This window comes from Pogoniulus pusillus, chromosome 34 (assembly GCF_015220805.1).
Source record: "Pogoniulus pusillus isolate bPogPus1 chromosome 34, bPogPus1.pri, whole genome shotgun sequence".
In the NCBI taxonomy this organism is placed as follows: Eukaryota; Metazoa; Chordata; class Aves; order Piciformes; family Lybiidae; genus Pogoniulus; species Pogoniulus pusillus.
This window is the reverse complement of record NC_087297.1, coordinates 14,018,847-14,037,904: the sequence shown is the minus strand read 5'-3', so window position 1 is coordinate 14,037,904 and position 19,058 is coordinate 14,018,847. Positions and strand designations below refer to the sequence as shown.

The 19,058-nt window shown below is 56.9% G+C and overlaps 2 protein-coding genes across 3 annotated transcripts; both read right to left on the bottom strand.

The window, feature by feature from the left end:
* Window positions 1–343: 343 nt before the first annotated feature.
* ADHFE1 (alcohol dehydrogenase iron containing 1) lies at window positions 344–16,391 on the bottom strand. 2 transcript variants are annotated; one of them, XM_064170580.1, is made up of 14 exons: window positions 16,306–16,391; window positions 15,756–15,793; window positions 13,028–13,071; window positions 12,789–12,842; window positions 11,932–12,086; window positions 11,575–11,771; window positions 10,776–10,853; window positions 10,053–10,158; window positions 9,120–9,272; window positions 8,106–8,204; window positions 6,752–6,830; window positions 6,537–6,633; window positions 2,791–2,948; window positions 344–651 (listed from the first exon to the last, which is right to left on the bottom strand). In XM_064170580.1, exons 1-14 carry the CDS (start codon window positions 16,359–16,361, stop codon window positions 568–570), a joined length of 1,398 nt encoding a protein of 465 aa, XP_064026650.1. In that variant the 5' UTR covers window positions 16,362–16,391; the 3' UTR covers window positions 344–567. The 2 variants fall into 2 exon arrangements, with proteins under 2 accessions (XP_064026650.1, XP_064026652.1); XM_064170582.1 differs by having other exon boundaries at window positions 2,791–2,897.
* Window positions 16,392–16,917: 526 nt separating this feature from the next.
* RRS1 (ribosome biogenesis regulator 1 homolog) lies at window positions 16,918–18,859 on the bottom strand. The gene has a single exon (XM_064170583.1). It carries the CDS (start codon window positions 18,749–18,751, stop codon window positions 17,675–17,677), a length of 1,077 nt encoding a protein of 358 aa, XP_064026653.1. The 5' UTR covers window positions 18,752–18,859; the 3' UTR covers window positions 16,918–17,674.
* Between the last annotated feature and the right edge of the window lie 199 nt (window positions 18,860–19,058).

Below are 19,058 nucleotides of genomic sequence, written 5' to 3'. Positions count from 1 at the left end.
GGAGAGGAGGAAGAAATTCTTGCCAGTGAGAGTGGGGAGACACTGGCACAGGTTGAGGGTTGTGAGACACTGGCACAGGTTGCCCAGGGAGGTGTTCAAGGCCAGGCTGGATGAGTCCTTGAGCAACTCTGGGCTGGTGGGAGGTGTCCCTGCCCATGGCAGGGGGCTGGAGCTGGATGACCTTTAAGGTCCCTTTCCAACCCAAGCCATTCTGTGATTCTATGATTATTTCTTCTTGTAAAATCACAGACAGTGTAAATAAAGCCCCAGATTTGCAGGATGGTTTGGAATAGCCTTTAAAACACCTTTCCCCCTTGGACCACCACTAAAGCACACCAAAACCTCCAGTAAAGGCAGAAATCTGCTGCAGTTTTTATGGAAGCTGATAGCACTGAGTGCTGAGCGAGGAGAAAAGCACAGTGAGCATTATTTGGTTACAGATCACCACTTGACCTGTCAGCAGTGTGCTGGAGTCAAAGGCACCCAAGTTGTTCCATCCTCCAAACAGACTCAGCCTCTCTCTCTGGGAAATCACCAGCACAGAGCATGCACAACACAATGACTGAGCTAATAGAGCCTCATGGAAGCCTCGAAGAGGGCAGCTAAGTCTTCTTCTGTCTGGGGACGTGGTGACAGCTTGGTCACTCTCTCCTGCAAGAATAAAGAGCTGGGTTAGAGAGGGCTGCATACAAAACGAATGCAAGACCAGCTGTGCCCTGTGCCTCTGTGCTAGGCCTTCACAGAGAGCAGCAAGGCTTTGCAAATGACCCAGCCATGAAGGCTGAGGCATTGCACAGCTTCCCAGGAGGTGTCAGCCACAACTGCCTGTGACTAAGTACAGAGGAGCAAGATCAGAAGGCAGTTCAGAGGCAAAGCCTTCAAACATAGCTCCTGGCTGGCTGTGTGCTGAATGCTGTGCTGGGGGCACAGGTTCCTTCACTCACAGCAGAGTTCATTTGCTAGCAGTGGAGCCAGAAGCTCAACATTTAGTGACTGAAATGTTCAGACCACAACATCTCTTGAAGCCCAGAAACTGCTGTAGATGGGGAGAGTGAAAGCTGCTGGGAACTTGGCCTCCCAGCAAGGGAGGCAGCAAGGGGCAGTGGTGAACCTGCCTAACAGACAGTCTGGCCTCTTGGGAGTAGGACAGAAGGAGCTGGGGGAGGGCTTCTTGGGATGGTGACTCGACAGAATTCCAGGTGATGAAGCTGCATCAGGCAGAGGGAAACTCAGGTGCAGGCTCCACTGCTCCTCTGGACATAGGAACCACAAAGGCAGGGATGACAATTCAGAAGCACCTCCTGCTCCGTGGGTGGGGAGCCCTGTAGGTGTTCAGCTGCTGCTGCCCAGCTCATTCTAGACAGAACAATTAATCAGCAAATGAGTGAGAAGTTGATTTGAGCTGAGCTAACAAACAGCAAAAGCTCTCCAGTATCCTTTAGTGGAGAACCTCCCTCCTGCAGCTGTGTCCAACACATCCTCCTGAGATGCTGTGCTTGGGATGGCCCCAGGAAGGAACACATTCATCAAAACCGACCTCCCAGGTGCCCCCAGGACAGTCTGCAGGCTGGGCCTGTATAATGTGTGCTCAGAGAGCTCAGCTTCCTTCCTGGCCTTGCCCCTGCTGAATAGCTGCACCTTGTGTCATCTTCTTGGCACCAGAGAGCAGTGTTAACGCTGACCTTCTGGTGTGAATGCTCTGAGCTTTGTGAATGAGGAGAGCCAGGCTTGGGCAGAGGTACTGCTGCAAAACCAAAGGAGCTTTCAGCCTGTGCAATGTTCCTTCTCTCTGCAGTGCCTACTGCCCTTGCTACTTGATGGAGGGAAATCCTAGGCAGGCAGAGCACTCCAGAGCAGATGAATCCAACCAGGAGGACTCTGGATTTTGCTTTGTGCTGCTTTTTGCAGTGCCTTTGTGAGCACTGAAACAATAAATGGTATTACCAGTTTAATCTGTGCCATCCCAGGGGACCTTGATTCTAATTCTGCTGGGGGTCAGGGGAACAAAAAAGCCATCTGGGAGGAAAAGTGCAACTTCTCAATATGGAAAAGTGGGATGCAAAGTGAGCTGGGAACCCAGGCTGTGCCTACAGCCCAGCCTGCACACACCACCGAGAGCGAGCTGCGAGCAGCAGAGCCACAGAACCACAGAAACAGCCAGCCTGGAAAGGATCTCCTGCAGTCATCAGAGGGCTCTGACAAACACCAGCCTGCTGAAAGCTGTGATGGTGAAAGACACAGCCCAGCACCCAGCCCAACTCCCAGCCCAGCACCCAGCCAAGCATCCAGCCCAACTCCCAGTCCAGCACCCAGCCCAGCACCCAGCCAAGCACCCAGCCCAGCACCCAGCCCAGCACCCAGCCAAGCATCCAGCCCAACTCCCAGTCCAGCACCCAGCTCAGCACCCAGCCAAGCACCCAGCCCAGCACCCAGTCCAGCACCCAGCTCAGCACCCAGCCAAACATCCAGCCCAACTCCCAGCCCAGCACCCAGCTCAGCACCCAGCCAAGCATCCAGCCCAACTCCCAGCCCAGCACCCAGCCCAGCATCCAGCCCAACTCCCAGCCCAGCACCCAGGCTCTCCTGGAGCCATGTGAGGAGCAGGCTGCAGGATGCTCAGCGAGAAGGCAGCCCTGAGCTGTGCAGAGACACAGCCCCCCGGGCCAGCCTGGCCTGTCCCCATCGCCACTGCTCTCACGTAAGACTAGGAGGAGTGTTTGCTTGTGAAGGACCCCTCACGACGTGCCCCTGGCTGGAGGGGGCAGCAGGAGCTGCCTGCTGCTGTCTCACCTGGGGCAGGGTGCCTCTGACCAGGGCAGGGATGTCTGCCGAGCAGTAGCCGAGCGCAGCTAAGCCATCGTCGACGTCCAGATCAAACAGGAATTTCCGGAGCGTGTCTGCCAAGACCAAGCCTGCCTCTTTGGTTCTGGCAGTGCGGATGTCAGCTCCTAAATGAGACACAGTGCCTCGACTGCAGGGGCAGGCAGCAGAGCAGGCCTCCTCTGCACCGACTCCTAGGACCCACTCCTAACAGGCACAGCCCCACAGCAACACCGAGTGACAAACAGGGGTCAGGATTCATCCACGGCTGGGGCAGCCTGGGAGGGTGAGCTCCAACCAGCTCAGCAGAGCAGGTAGCTGCTGCCCTGTGAGGGGTGAGCTCCAACCAGCTCAGCAGAGCAGGTAGCTGCTGCCCTGTGAGGGGTGAGCTCCAACCAGCTCAGCAGAGCAGGTAGTGCTGCCCTGGGAGGGGTGAGCTCCAACCAGCTCAGCAGAGCAGGTAACTGCTGCCCTGGGAGGGGTGAGCTCCAACCAGCTCAGCAGAGCAGGTAGCTGCTGCCACAGGACTGACTGCCACATGAGGTTGGTTCCTCTGGTCCTGTGCTGAGCGGGAGCAGCTCTCCCCCGTCTGACTAACTGCTGCAGAAGGAGCTGAGGCTGCAGCCTCAGAGGTGCTTTTGCGCAGGCTGTGCCAAACACCAGCTGCTCAGGAAGGCCTGGAGTTTGCTGACATCTAGGGGACTGCACTGCTCAGTCTCACCTTCGCAGGGAGAACTGGAGACAGACAGAGGGTTAAGAAAAGCCTAAACTTGAAGCCACAGGACCACAGAATGCGTCTGGTTGGAAGGGACCCTGAAAGGACATCTTGTTCCACTCCCCTGCAGTCAGCAGGGACACCTCTAACTGCAGCAAACTGCTCAGGGCCCCATCGAGTTTGACCTTGAACGTCTCCAGGGATGGGGTCTCCACCCCGCCTCTGGGCAGCCCGTTCTGGTTATCTGAGGGCCTGCTGAGCTGCCTGGGACAGTGCAGAGCTGAGGAGGAGGAGCTGGAGTCTGAAACACCTCCTCAGCAGTGCTGAGAGCACCGGCAGGGAACGAGAGCTGAGCAGCACTTCTTACAGAACAGCTTCTTCCCCTTCGTCGAGCCACGGTCAGGACTCACTGACAAGCAACAGGAACCCAAGCCCAGGCAGAAGGCTCAGGTTCCTCCACAGGACCTCTTCCCCAAGGAAGCTGAGCTAAGTTTGTTCTCTGTATGACCCCAGTGATGTCACACCAGAACTATGTTAGGTCCATACCGAGATGATGAGTAACAGCACAACATAGCTACAGGGAAAAAACATCTTTGGTGACACTCAAACAGTTCAGCACAACGCTGAGAGGGGCTTGGAGTGGAGGCCAGCAAAGCTCATCTGAGGAGCTCAGGCATTCTGGCAGTGCTGCAGGAGCTGGAATCTGGGAGCAACTGATAAATAAAGTGTGACAGAGGCTGCTGTGAAGTCTTGTGCTGTGGGGGTTGTGTCATGCAGTCTGAGCTTAGCCTGGGTTTTGCTGGAGAGGAGGAGCTGGAATTTATATCCAATACAGAGTACGAGGGAAAGGGAGGGGGAAGCCAGCAAATGTGAAGGGCAGTTTGAAAGTCTTGCTGTAATTTCAGTGCTTGCTTTCTGCTCAGCCTAAAGGAGTCATCAGCCTTGCCAAGGCAGATCTTGGCCTCAGGCACACCCACCTCACCTGCTAAAGAACCCACCCGGGGAGGTATTAAGCTTTCCTGGCTGTACCCAGATTCACAGCTGTACACACACCATCCCATACCCTCTGAGTCACTGCACCTGGCAGCAGCTCAGATCTGAATCAGCTACTGCAGTCACTTGGACTCTGCACTGCAATCAGAAGCAAACAGCCCAGGTGGGAACAGACAAATGCGGTTCCCTGGGACATGTTTGCAGCAGAGTCCCTTTACAGCAAAGCAGACAGCAATGCAGATTAACTTTCTATACAGGACATGATCAGAACTTTCAGAGACAGAGTTGCTGAGAGCAGTTCACACCACAGAGCCTAAAGGAGCTGCTTTCCAACCACTCCAGAGCTCAGAGCCTCTGATGTGCTCCTAAGGCCAGAAGCCCCTTCTTGTGCTTCTTAGGCTGCTCCAGCTGTGTGTTGTTGCTGCAGGGACACAGACATTCTGCATTTAGCTTTGTGCTGAGCTGCAGCCAAAGCAGGGAGAGCAGCTGCATGGGAGAGGGGATTCTGCCCCTCTGCTCTGCTGAGACCCCACCGGGGACACTGCCTCCAGTGCTGGAGCCCCCAGTGCAAAAGGGACATGGAGCTGCTGGAGCTGGTCCAGAGGAGACCACAAAAATGACGAGAGGGCTGGAAAAACTCCCTTCTGGGGACAGGCTGGGGGAGCTGGGGCTGTGCAGCCTGGAGAAGAGAAGGCTCCAGGGAGACCTTAGAGCAGCCTGCCAGTGCCTGAAGGGGACTTAGAAGGTGGCTGGAGAGGGACTGTTTAGAAGGGTCAGGAGTGACAGGAGGAAGGACAATGGCTTTGAGGTGGAACAGAGGAGATTTAGTCTGGAGATGAGGAAAAAAATTCTTTATGGTAAGGCTGGGGAGACACTGGCACAGGTTGCCCATGGAGGCTGTGGATGTCCCCTCTCTGGAGGTGCTCAAGGCCAGGCTGGATGACGCCTTGAGCAATCTGGGCTGGTGGGAGGTGTCCCTGCCTAAACCATTCTATGAATCTATGACTCTAGGTTTGTGTTCTGGCTTCAGGCACAGGCAGGGCTGTACACTCAGCAGAGAGGCTGCACAACCTCACAGCCAACATTTACCCAACACCTGGGACTTGCCCTCAGTGCAGCTTTCCTGCCCATGCTGCTTCCCATCCTCTCCAAAAGGCTGTGATGCTTTCACTGGCTGTGTACCAGGCTCACTCTCAACCCTCACAGTGCTTTTACACTGCTGCTGTAATTTTACTGCTATGGCTGGCACAAAACTCTGGGCCAGCAGTCAGCAGTTTGGAGTCAGCCAGGGCAGCTGAGCTGAGCTGGCTTCAGGTGAATCTCATCCCAGACACATCACCCTCAGCACAAAGTGGGGGAGATTGGTGAAGCTCTAGCTCCTCTTGCCTGGGCTCCTGCTCTTGCTGCTGATCTCCTGCTCCCAAGCACTGCCTTCCTGCTGATCTCCTGCTCCCAAGCACTGCCTTCCTGCTGATCTCCTGCTCCCAAGCACTGCCTTCCTGCTCTGTTGCTGGGTGAGTTTAACTTTCCGTATTTCGTGTTGGCATTGGCACTAATTTGGCTGTTCCACCAAATTCACTTTCACTTCAGCCTGTAGGGCTCCTCCTTTCTCCCTGCTCCCCTTCTCTCTGTAGGGAGGGCTCATGGGGTGATGGAGCAGCTGCTGGTAGGCAGCAGTGTGGGCAGTCCTGTGACTGGATCACTGTGACTTGTGTGCAGCAGCCTGCCCATACAAGGGCCCGAACAGACAGTTCCCAAGTGCCAGCAGAGCTGCCCTGACCACTTTCTCCCTGCTCTCCCCACTGCTGCACAAGTGGCTGTGATCACTGCCAGCAAGCATGGACACTGGCAGCAGCTTGGCTGTCTAGAGCAGAAAAAAACTGACCTGAGGTCTAAGTAACAACCAGCTCTGACTGCTTGCATACACCAGTTCTCTTTTTCCTCCCCAGAAGCCATGCTGGAAAGAATTCCATTGGTGTGAGCAAGCTGTACCCACAGAGCTTCCTACCCAGGATCTCGGCAGCTTCCAGGTGTCGCTCAGGACGTATCTGCGCTGTGAAGGCAAACACTGCTGGGGAGGTCAGCACCACTGAGAGGCCGTGGGGCTGGGAGGGAAAGAAAGGAGAAAGAATAAATCCAGGTCAGCAGGACATGCACTTCAGAGTGCTTTAGTGCTCATTACCCTGAGATAACAGACAGGTGTGACACAAAGCCAAGCTTTACCACGAGAGAGTGATCCACGTTATAATCCTTTGCCTTGTAGGTTTTCACCAATCCAGAGATGGGGTAAGACATCCCGTGGCTGGAACAGAGAGGGAAGCTGCTTAGGGAAGCTCTCCTGGCGTTTGGAGAATGTCTGTGGTCAGGCTTCTGCAGGGCAGCCCGAGGCAAGGGTGGTTAGAAGGCATTTAGGCACGGTATGGATGTTAGGTGCCCACGCTGCACCTCAGGCACTCAGCTGTACAAACCGAACAAGCAGCCCTTTCAAACAACCAGGCAACCCCCCCAGCAAGCACCCCCCCCAACACCCAGCACCCAGACAAACCCAGGAAACAGCCAGCTTTGCCTTGCAATATTCCAGCTCACTTCAGCCTGCTGAATGCCTGCTCCCTGGGCCAAGTGACAGACAACTGCACCAGGCCAGGAATGGCACAAATGACCTCACTGCAGGACAGCTGCCATGACATCCAACATTTTAGATGCCATTAATATTTGTCTTTTCTCCCCATTGTTCTTGGCTACCAAGGAAGGTAGAGAAGGAGCCTGTCTCACAGCTTTCACAGGGCTAGAGCTGAGTGTCAGGCTCACAGATGTCAGGGGTTGGAAGGGACCCAAAGAGCTCACTGAGTCCAACCCCCTGCCACAGCAGGACCATCCACTCCAGCTCAGGGCACACAGGAGCACATCCAGACAGGCCTTGAAAGGCTCCAGAGAAGGAGACTCCACAGCCTCTCTGGGCAGCCTGTGCCAGGGCTCTGGGACCCTTCCAGTCAAGAAGTTCTCCCTTGTGCAGAGCTGGAACCTCCTGTGCTGCAGCTTCCATCCATTGCTGCTTGTCCTATCCCAGGGAGCAGTGAGCAGAGCCTGTCCCCCCCTCCTGACCCCCAGCACTCAGATAGTTGCAGACACTGATCAAATCCCCTCTCAGTCTCCTCTTCTGCAGACAGCAGCACACACAATCCTCCTGCACAGAAACACCGAGAGCCCATCAGCCTGTCGTGCTGGGACATGGTGTAGTGATAGGACTGAAGCTGGAAGAGGGCAGATTGGACTGGAGATGAGGAAGGAATTCTCTACAGTGAGGGTAGGGAGACACTGGCACAGGTTGCCCAGGGAGGCTGTGGATGCCTGCTCCCTGGAGGTGTTCAAGGCCAGACTGGATGAGGCCTTGAGCAATGTGATCTAGTGGGAGATGTCCCTGCCCATGGCAGGGGGCTTGGAACTGGATGAGTTTTAAGGCCACTTCCAACCCAACCCATTCTGTGAACTGTGAATGTTCTCACACATGTATTCAGCAGTAAAGGCAGTGACATCTGTGCCAGCCTGGAGCTGACCTTGGATGTCTGTGTGTACTCACCAGAGGTGGACGCCAGCATTGCCAAAGCCAATGCCAGCAAAAGCACTTGCCAAGTGCATGCTGGCTCTTGCTTCACGGTCTTCAGGGTTTCTGATGGCTCTGTGCACATGGAGACAACAGCAGCAGTGAGTTCCAACAGAGCTGGCTCAGGCAAAGGCAGAGAGGGCTGCTTTGTGGGCAGAGGTGCAAAGCCCTCTAAGATAAGCTGACTGGCAATAGGATCTAGTCACAGTTCAGCCAGAGCAGCCCTGATCTGGGTCCAGAGCAGCCTGGTGCAAGTTTCCTTTCACTTTGCCAAAACCTGAGTGAATTTAGCCAACCTGAGGAGCTGTGGCAACAGCTCCAAGGCCACTCCAGCTTTCTCATGCCCTGGTGAGGTCTGGACCTTGCCATCTCTGTGAGGAGAGGACAGGGTTCCTCACCTCCCTTCCCATCAGGCTGCTTGGGGCAGCTTGACAGCATGGAGAAAAAGTCTCCTGAAGAGATCCCACGGGAACAAGCAATTGCTTTGCTTAGCTAAGGGCTGTGAGAAGTCTTCTACAAAGCCCCCACACTGGGGTACAGAAGCTGTACACAGACCAAAACGTCACTGGCTGGGACCAAACCCAGCTCCCAGAGCTGTCACAGCCTAACTCAAGTGAAAGGTCTGCTTTCTGAAAGGTTTTGTACATGAAGTGCTGTGGTGACCCTGACGCAGCTAGAAGCACCTTCATCTCTGCTGGAGGTGACAGAAGTGGCACCAGCAGCATCTCCTTCGGGCTCCTACATCTTCTATTTGCGCTGCCCCAGAGAGCAGGTTCTTCAGAAGATGTGGATGTTGCTCCTGTATCTGCCTGGAGTGACTTTAACTGAGGACTCAAAACGGCTTTGTAGGGACATTACAAAGCTGCTTCCCCCAGACGGCTCTAAACTTCCTTCCAGTTGTGTCTGAAAACCTCTCTGCACGCCAGAGAAGGCAGAGTCTGCTGCCGCAGGTTACAGGGCAGGCTGCTGCGGGCGAGCCAGAGCCGTTACCTCTTCAGGTACTTGGCCACGATGCGCAGGGCGTGCAGGGCCCAGACGTCGCTGATGGGGTTGCTGCCCTGGTAGGCTGGGCGGGCGAGGGGGCTGGCGGGGCGGGGGCTGCGCTGGTCGTAGGGCAGAGCAGTGTAGGACTCCAGAGCGTGGCTGAGGGAAAGAGCACAGAAACGCCCAGGCTGGCAGAGACCCTCAGGGTCACCCAGTCCAACCTGGAACTCTGCTCTGCAAGATTCACCTTAAACCAGAGCCCCAAGCACCACAGCTGAACCGCCCTGACACACATCCAGGCTGGGGGACTCCAGCACCCCCCTGGGCAGCTCATCCCAGCCCCTAACCACTCTCTGCATGCAAAACAGCTACCTGAAGGGACATTGTGCAGAGGCTGCTGCTGGGCTCTTCTCACAGGTCACTGGAGACAGGACAAGGGGGAATGGCCTCAAGCTGAGGCTGGGGAAGTTTAGATTGGACATTAGCTAAAGGCTTCTCATGGCCACTAAACCCAAAGTGCCATGGCCACAGGCTTCCTGAACCCCTCCAGGGATGGGGACTCCACCACCTCCCTGAGCAGCCTGTGCCAGTGCCTGACCGCTCTTGCAGCAAAGAAGTTGTTCCTCATCTCCAACCTGGCCCTCTCCTGGCACAATTTCAGGCCATTTCCTCTCCTATCACCTGGTGCTGGGGAGCAGAGCCCAACCCCCACCTCCCTCCAGCCTCCTTCCAGGGAGCTGCAGAGAGCAACGAGGCCTCCACACATTCTGAGGGAGGTTGTGAAACCAAGAGGAAAGTATAAGAGGAGCCACCTTGACCAGAACAGATCCTCCCTTTCCTGCTCCTGAGAGCTGTGCAGCTTTTTCCTGCAGTCTTCATGATAAGAAAAAAATCCAAAGTGGTGACAAATTCAAGCTGCAGCCCAGACAGCAAACTCACCACAGCACATCAAAGCCACTGTTGGCCACGACCCTCTCAGGCATAGACAGAGTGTGCAGAGGATCAATGATGCCCAGCGTTGGCTTGATGGCTCTGGAAGCGATTCCTGCAGCGGGCAAGTGAGAAAATGAGCTAAGGAGATGAATGTTCTTGCTGTCGATTTATTTGTAAGCAGATGGGATGGGACAAGCTGAACTCAGCCCCCCGGACACCAGTGCAGCTTAAGATGGCATTTTAGCCCTAACCTTCATTTGCCAGGGATGAAAAGGCCAAAGGAAGTCAGTGCCCCTTGTGTGCACAGCATCTCAGGCCTGAGGTTTCCAAAGCCAAGAAAAGCAACATTTGGTTGCAATTACACAACAAAGGAGCAGAGGCTTGAAAGCTGAAAGCACAAGGCAGAGGAAATAAGGAACAGTTGGGCTGACCCTGGCAGCAAGGAGAAATTTCCTTTGCAAATGAACATTTTCTGCCATTTAAGAACTTGAAAGATTTTAGTTTCCTGTGCTGCCTTCAAGCTCTAATCTGCTGCATTACAGAGGTATTTTGTGACGTTAAGATGCTGCACTTTAGATTCAAGGAGGAAACCTTGGAGCCTTCAAACTTGCCTGTGGCAGTTGAAGCAAGGGAGATGCCACCTGCAATGGCAAGCAGCAGCCCTTTCTTTCAAGGCAGGGAACTGCTGAAGACCTTAGAAAAGTCATTGTCTGGCACAGCAAAACTCACCAGTTTTCACTTTGAGCTCTTTGAAGTCAAAAATGGCAACACCAGTGGTTTCACTCCCAGTTCCAGCTGTGGTGGGAACTTAAAAGGAAAGAATGAAGAGAAAAGAAACAATAATTAAGAGGGAATCCTGCAAAACAAAAGCAGAACACTGATGCCACCAAACCCACAGGACATCTCAGAGGGATCCCTGCAGAAGAGGAGGCTCAGGGCAGAGCTCATTGCTGTCTACAACTACCAGAAGGGAGGCTGTGGCCAGGTGGGGTTGGGCTCTGCTGCCAGGCAGCCAGCACCAGAACAAGGGGACACAGCCTCAAGCTGTGCCAGGGCAGGTCTAGGCTGGATATTAGGAGGAAGTTGTTAGCAGAGAGAGTGACTGGCATTGGAATGGGCTGCCCAGGGAGGTGCTGCAGCCAAGCCTGGCTGGGGCACTTAGTGCCATGCTCTGGTTGATTGGCCAGGGCTGGGTGCTAGGTTGGGCTGGATGAGTTTGGAGCTCTCTTCCAACCTGCTTGATTCTATGATTCTCTGTCAACCTACATCTCAAAAAGGAGTTGCCACTTTGATCCCTTTTGTCAGCAAGAGGAGTCAAAACTCAGCTGCACAAGACAATGGCAAAACTCAGCTGCACAAGACAAGCTAATGCCACAGCCTGGGACTGTGATTCCACTGAAGCAAACAGCAGCATTGCTGCTGAATACAGCTGGAGGAGAAGCACCAAGGGGAGCTGAAGCAGCAGAGACAGAGTGATCGCGGCAGAGCTATCCCCCAGAGCCTCTGCACACTCTCTGTCCTGCTTTACCTGCAATGAGTGGCTTGAGGGGCACAGTGACAGGCTGCCCCTTGCCAATGGGAGCGTTGACGTAGTCCAGGAAGTGCGAGGCAGGGCTGGATGCGTAGAGGTTGGCAGCCTTGCAGGTGTCCATCACAGAGCCACCTCCAACAGCCACGTAGGCATCGAACTCCCCCTTCTTAGCAAATTCGATGGCATCCAGGAAACTTGGAAAACAACAGCAGCTCCCAGTTAGCAGGCAAACAGCACACAGAGGAACTAACTCTCGAGGTGAGTGTGGAGGTGCCAAGGAGGGGTGCAGTGCTCTGGGCCATGCTGCCAGGGCACAGGCACCTCCTGGAGAAGCAGCACACTGCTGAGGGCTACCTTTGGTCCGTTGGTTCCACCCGGACGTTGTTGTACATCTCAAAGTTTATGCCATGCTTTGCCAAGGAGTCCAACACTGCCTTCACAGGAGGCAGCTGGGAGAGGTTTGTATCTGTCATCAGGCAAACTCTTCTAGCACCAAGGTTCTGCAGATCCTGCAACAAGGTTGAAATTAAATACCATGAAAAGGCCAAGAGAAGATTGTGCCACTCATTGGCACAGCCGCTCGGTTTCCAGCTAGAGCAGGCTGCCCAGGGACACATCAGTCTGATCTCCAAGGTCTCCAGGGATGGGGCCTCAACCACAGCCCTGGGCAGCCTCTGCCAGTGTCTCCCCACCCTCACTGTGCAGAACTTCCTCCAGATGCCCAACCTAACTCTGCCCTGCTCCAGTTCCAAACCATTGCCCTTGGCCTGTCCCCACAGGCCCTTCTGAACAGTCTCTCCCCAGCCTGGCTGGAGGTCCCCTGCAGATACTGAAATGCAGCTCTAAGGTCTCCCCAGAGCCTTCTCTTCTCCAGGCTGAACAGCCCCAACTCCCCCAGCCTGTCCTCACAGCAGAGGTTCTGCAGCCCTCTGATCATCTTTGTGGCCTCCTTGGGACCCTCTCCATCAGGTCCTCCCTCTGTTGAGGACTCCAGAGCTGGACACAGCATTGCAGGTGAGGTCTCCCCAGAGCAGAGCAGAGGGGCACCATCAGCTCTCTCCATCTCTGGCCATGCTGCTTTTGCTGCAGCCCAGGCTGCCACTGGCCTTCTGGGCTGCAAGCACCAAGCTGTTCCTTGTAAAATGGATTGATAGCACCAAGCAGGCTTTGGAAGGTCCCTTTTGAGCCATGATGGGCTCACAGGAGCTTACCATGCCAATCTCTTTAGTAACTCCTTCTCCATAGCGGATGTTGGAAATGGCCATCTGCAAGAGGAAGAAGTTTTAACAGCAGAGCCTATTTTCCCTGGAAACACAGAGAAAAGGCATCTAGACCCAGGCAGGCAAAGGGAAGTGGAAACACTTAGCAATGTAAACATGTGCTAAAAGGCATCTTTGGAAATATTCAAGATGGTACTTCAAAAACCAACCTAGTGTGCTAGGAAGCCTACCTCAAAGGCGTAGTCTGTGCTGCCGGGGGCAGGCTGCTCAGGGACTGCAAAGGAGATGAAGCAGCAACATTAGAGAACAAAGACTTCAGTCGGTGCCTCCTGGCTAGACCCGGCAGATCCTTGTGCTGTTAAAACCATCAGTGCATTCGCAGAGGCCACCTGGGCTCACCTGTGTAGCAGTTACCCACTTCACCCCTTGGCGTCTAGAGAATGAACTGGGCTGGGAGGGATCTCCAGAGCTCACCTTGTCCATACCCTCGCAGTAAGCAGGAACATCCCCAACCAGAGCAGGTTGCTCAGAGCCTTATCAAGCCTGATCTCGAGTGTCTCCGTGGACGGGACCTCCACCATCTCCCTGGGGAACAGTGCTTCACCACCCCCATTGTGAAGCACTTCTTCCCAATGCCCCCTCTAAGTCTACCCTGCTCCAGTTTCAAGCCATTGTCCATTGTCCCTTGTCCTGTCACTCCCAGCCCGTGTCAAAATTCCCTCCCCCAGTCTCCTGCAGCCAGGCTCTGGCAGGCTGCCCTAAGGTGTCCCTGGAGCCTTCTCTTCTGCAGGCTGAACGGCCCCAGCTCTCCCAGCCTGTCCCCACAGGGGAGGTGCTTCAGCCCCCTCATCATTTTTGTGGCACTCCTCTGGATCCTCTCCATCAGGTTCATGACCTTCTTGTGTTGAGGGCCCCCGAGCTGGACACACCAAAGCAGTTTGTGAGAGTAAAAGATCCAAACATTCGATATGAGTCACATAATTCAGCTAAAGAGGCTTTTCTGCTTACAGGACGGAATTCATCTGTGACAGGAGAGCTAAGGCAGCAGGAAGTCTGCAGGAGAACAGGTCTGCAAAGACCAGAGGTGAGCACCTGCAGAGCATGAAGGCTGCTGCAGCCAGCCTCCGAGCTGTTAAAAGGTGGAGGGGCTACAGGAGAGCCTTCAGGACAACGTTTAAGACAAATCCATGAGACACCTTCCATATGCACTTGGAGACAGAACATCTTCTGCAGGTGGGAGTGACACTGACCAGTGGTGACACCTCTGGTACCCTGCTTAGACCTGACCTTGCAGGTGAAACTGACTTCCTTGCTTCAGAATGGAGCAGCTCTGCTCCAGCAGCAATTGCTGTGCCACTGTCAGCTTCACTCGGCAGCAGAGGAGCTCTCTGGAGGGCAGCATCTCAGCCCCACCCTCTCTCTGCCGTGTCTCTGGGGCTGTCCCTCGCACACCCTGCTTCTGTCACAACGCAGGCTGTGCCCAGGGAAGCAGCTCATTCTTCTCCCGGATACAGCTCAGCTGAGGCATTCTGCTCTGCCTGCTGGACTCGTGCCTTCTGGCTGCTGGGCTAATTGAAAAGATGCAGTCTGGATTCAGACCCCAGGAGTGAAGCCATGATAATGAGTCTTGCAGACACTCTGGGGTGCACTGAAGCAGTGACCCACAACAGCAACAGAGAGATGTATTAAATCCTTTATGCTCTCTCCATTCAACCCCGGGCCAGCTGCTATCAGCTCTTTCATCACCACCTCTTGCCAGGCTGGATGTGCTTGACCTCTCCTGAAGCTTGAGGCTGCTGTACTCTCAGTCATTAATTTGACAGGCTAAGGACTTGTCCAAGCCATTTACCCTCTTGCTTTCTGATGCTATAACAGGTGCCCTGCTGTCATCTCCTTGAGCCAAACTTAACTTGCAGGAAGGATTTTGAGTCTAGAAATTGCTGTTTCCTCAGCTGCTGTCAAGAAACACCACAAAGAGTTGTTTTCTGCTAGTCACTGTTAGGTCAGTTCCCACTACTTCTGCGTCCACCCTGGGGCACTGCAGTCCTGAGAGAGATGAAGAGGTACTGGAGTGCATGTGGGGAAGGGTGACGAAGCTGGTGAGGGGTTTGGAGAGGTCTTAGGAGGCTGAGGGAGCTGGGATTGATTAGCCTGGAGAAGGCTGGAGGAGGCCTTTTGGCTCTCTACAGCTACCTGAAGGGAGGCTGGAGTGAGGCCACTCTTGGCCTCTTCTCCCGAACGACAGGACAAGAAGAAATGGCCTCAAGCTGCACCAGGCGAGGGTTAGGTTGGATAGTCAGAAAAATTTGCTGCAAGAGTGGTCAGGGACTGGCACAGGCTGCCCAGGGAGGTGGTGGAGTGCCCAGGGTGCCCCAGATGTGGTGCTGAGGGATGTGGTTTGGTGGCAGTGGCTTGGCAGCAGCAGTGGGGCTGTGAGCTCTGGGTGAGTGGTTGGGCTTGGTGATGCCCAAGGTCTCTTCCAGCCTTGGCAGCTCTGTGATTCTATGATCTCTGAGATACCTTCAGAGCATTAACTGTGGAGCATCTGGGATGTATTAGAGGATGTACAGCTGGGGACTGCCCAGCACACAGCTCCTTTTCATCCATATCATGTCTCTTCTCATGTAACAGCTGCATGTTTTTCCCCTCGGAAGGCCATCGAGATGGCTCAGGTGCTGCCAGCAGTAGTAGCAGCCACAGCAGGCGTGGGCTTATCTTGCCTCACAGCACAGAAGGGAGGGAGAGGAAGCATCAGCTGTGATTTGTGTGGAAACAGAATCTTTCCAGCAACCATTGGCATCGTACAGCTGCAAACCACCACCCTGCTTACCTTGTTCTTTGAGATTGTCCCCCTCCCTACCTGTTACCTGCACCTTCTGCCCAGGTGATGCCAAAACACAGCTCTCTGGGACTGTGGTCTCCTATAGAATGATTCTGGAGACACAAAGTGAGTCTTACCTTGGGAAAAAGTGTGGGAATGGCTTGGGCACCGACATCTGGTCAAAGGGAGAGATGGGAAAAAAGGGCATTGTTAAGAGGAAAAAAACGAACCCAAAGAGTAGTGAAAAAGAAGGGGGAAATGAAAAGGAATGGTTGAAAGGGAAGAAAAAAACAAACCACCCCCAAAGAGCTCAAAGGGAGGGGAAAGGAAAAGGAACGGGTGAAAGGAAGGGCAAAAAAGGGTTAAAAGGAAAAAGGAGGGCAGGAGACCGAATGTCCTTGCGCTGGAGCCTCCCGTTCGTGCCGCTCACGGCCCCAGTGGCCTGGCCCACCCGGAGCGGCGGCGGGCGGGCAGCGTGGGCGGCAGGGCGGCAGGAGGGCAGCGGGTCCCGGTGCCCGGTCTGCGGGGTGCCGGCGTGATCGGCTCAGCGCGACCGGGGGGACACGGGGACCCCCCCCACGCCCCCGGGCCCAGGCGGCCCCGCCGGCCCCGGGCTGCTGTAGGCTGGGAGGCCGGAGCCCACCGCCGCTGCCCCCCCCCGGGTCGCCCCGGCCCGGTGGCACTCACGCTGCCAGCTGCAGCTGCCGCAGCAGGCGTGCGGCTCGCTCCCGTCCGGCCGCCATGGCCGCGGCTCTGCGGGGCGGCGCAGGCACCGGGGCCGGGCCGGCGGCAGCGCCTCCCCCGGGGCAGGCTCCCGGGCTCGCCGACCCCCGCCTGGCCGAACCCAAGGTCGGGCAGTCACAGAAACGCTTTGGTCGGAAGAGGCCTTTGAGCCACCGAGTGCAGCCGTTCAGCCGGCGCTGCCAGGGCACCGCTGCACCGCGTCCCTCAGCACCACACCTCCAGCGCTTCGAAGCTCCGCCAGGGACGGGGACTCCACCTCTGCCCTGGGCAGCCTGGGCCAGGCCTCCACAGCCCTCTGGGGAAAGAAATTGTTCCTCACGTCCCACCCAAACCTCTTTCCTCCTCTGCTGTCACTTGTTCCTTGGGAGGAGAGACGAATCCCCAGCTGGCTCCAGCCTCTTTCCCGGTGGCTGCAGAGCCAAAAGGTCTTCCCTCAGCCTCTCGGGCTTTTTTAGCTGGACAGTTTAACTGAGTGCTGGAACTTGTTCCCCATCCCACCTAACACGGAATGGCCCCAGGGAACAGCATCCTTCCTGTAACCAAGCCACACACGAGGACAGCAAATGGCACTTTTTATTTCAAGTGTACAGAAGGCACCAGAGAGTTCAAACAAGCAGAAGTCTGAGACCATTTCCAGTACCTGCACTCGAACTGCTTGGTAAACAAAACCAGTGTGAAACTGTTTCCATCAAATGCTGGCTTACTCTTGATGCAGGCAGAAAAGGAGGTTCGCACCTGCTGGTCAACACCAACGCTAGTTTCTGAATTCAAGGGCTGGCCACCAGCTCTGATTACTTTTTTCTTCCATCAGCAGAACCCTCTAAGAAAGCCGTGCAGCTCCTGAAGCCCTGCAATGAAACGCAGCCACTTCTGCTGCTGCTTTTATAACCGAGCTCAAACACGGCAGCGCCGAGCACCAGAAACTGAGGGACAGAGCAAGAGCTCCACCGCCCGGCGCAGACGGCAGCAGCCGCGGCCCTAGGCTGCAGCTGAGCAGGTTCTCACTCCAGCGAAACGCAGCTCACACCTGCCCGAGCAAGGGACGGCTGTGCTCAGCAACGTCCCCGGTCTGCCCCTGCGAAACTAGAGGTCCTGACCCCTCTATACCCCACCAGCAACCCTGGGGCAGAGCACACAGCCCTCCTGGGCTGGCAGCCAAGAGCCAAAGGCAGAGCGCTTAAGAAAGGCTGGAGCGTTTTTATTGACAGATAGCTGCGGGAACGGAGCACCGGGCAGGAGGCTGCAGCGCCAGTCCCTTCCCACGCCTCGGTGGGCATCCCCAGCCCCGCGCTGCCGGCAGTCCCTCTGTCCTTTATGCCTTCTTTCTCTTGCCACCGCTGCTGCTGGCCGCAGGCCGCTGCTGCTGCCGCCTGGCTCCACTCTTCTTGCCGCTGCGGCCAACCCGCTGCTGCCGGCGGCCGCGCTTGCCCCGCCGCGACTGCTTCTTGCCCTTGTTGGCGGCTGCCTCGGCCTCCTCCTGCCGCAGCTGCTTGTTGACGGCGCGGGTGATATCCAGCACCGGCTTCTTGCTGCCCATGTCCCGCAGCAGCTCCAGCTGCCGGCTGCGCTCGGCCGCCAGGTTACCCAGCAGCGGCTCGAAGCGACGTTTCTTGCCGCTGCTGCGGGACGGTGGCTCCGCCGACTCCTTGGGCAGCCGCGGCTGGAAGCGGCCGAGGGACGCGGTGGAAACGCGGGCGACGCGGGCAACGTGACCCAGCTCCTCTCGGCTCTGGTGGCCCGTGGGGTGGAGGGGGGCGGCAGGGACGGCGGTCCCGGCCCGGTGGGCGCGGGCCAGGTTGCGCAGACGGTTGAGCTCGTTGCGTGCCACCCGCTCCCGCTTCTCCCGCCGCAGCCTGGCGAACTGGTCCTCCTCCGGGTCGGCTCCCTCCGGCACCTCTGCCAGCCAGGCGCGGGCCGGGTCGCCGCCAGCCCGCCGGTAGCCCCAGCGCCGCCGCCACTCTTTGGCCTGCTCGTCCCACACCAGCGAGGTCCGCTTGCGTTTGCGGATGCCCTTCAGCCGCGCGAACTGCTCCCAGCGCGTCGGTGGCCGCGGCCGCGGCGGCGGCTTCTCCCGCGGCAGGCGGAAGGTGGGCTCGGGCAGCTGCGCCACCAGCGGTCCCCCGGCGCCGCCGGCGCGCTCGGCCGGCAGCTCCCAGAGCTGGGCCACCAGCAGCTGCGTGTTGTCGCGGGCCAGCGCCCGCAGCAGGGCCTCCCGCCGCGGCCCGGCCCCGCGCAGCCCCGCCGCCGCGGGCGGGTTACGGTCCAGCGCCAGCAAGTTGCCCAGGTCGAACTCCAGTTCCAGCTCCTTCTCTACCGTTACGCTCCGCCGCTTCTCCGCCTCCTGCTCCTCGGCTGCCGCCAGCACCTCCTCCACCCGCAGGGCCGCCATGGCGGGGACGCCAGCCGGGCACCGGGCGGCACAGGCCAGGCCGCTCCGCACACGTGGGCAGCCCCGGCCGGCGCCGGAAGCACGGCGGAGCCCTCCCGGGTCAGCGCGCAGGAAGGGCCGGGACGGGCCGCGCCGGAAGAGCGGCGGCGGCGGCGGGCGCGGCGCAGAGCACGCCGGGAGCGGCAGTCCCGCGGCGCCGGAGCTCGGAGCCGCCTGCGCTGCCCTCCCGGCGGCTGCCCTCCCGGCGGCTGCCCTCCCGGCGGCTGCCCTCCCGGCGGCTGCCCTCCCGGCGGCTGCCCTCCCGGCG

Bases quoted from the DNA above. Each gene is read 5' to 3' on its own strand.
- RRS1 (XM_064170583.1), bottom strand. From the start codon at position 18,751: ATGGCGGCCCTGCGGGTGGAGGAGGTGCTGGCGGCAGCCGAGGAGCAG.
- ADHFE1 (XM_064170580.1), bottom strand. From the start codon at position 16,361: ATGGCGGCCGGACGGGAGCGAGCCGCACGCCTGCTGCGGCAGCTGCAG. The intron at 6,634-6,751 runs GTAAAGCTTGGC...TTTCCCTCCCAG, and splicing joins ACGTGGATCACTCTCTCGTG to CCCCACGGCCTCTCAGTGGT. The intron at 2,949-6,536 runs GTAGGAAGCTCT...TGTCTCATTTAG, and splicing joins GGAAGCTGCCGAGATCCTGG to GAGCTGACATCCGCACTGCC.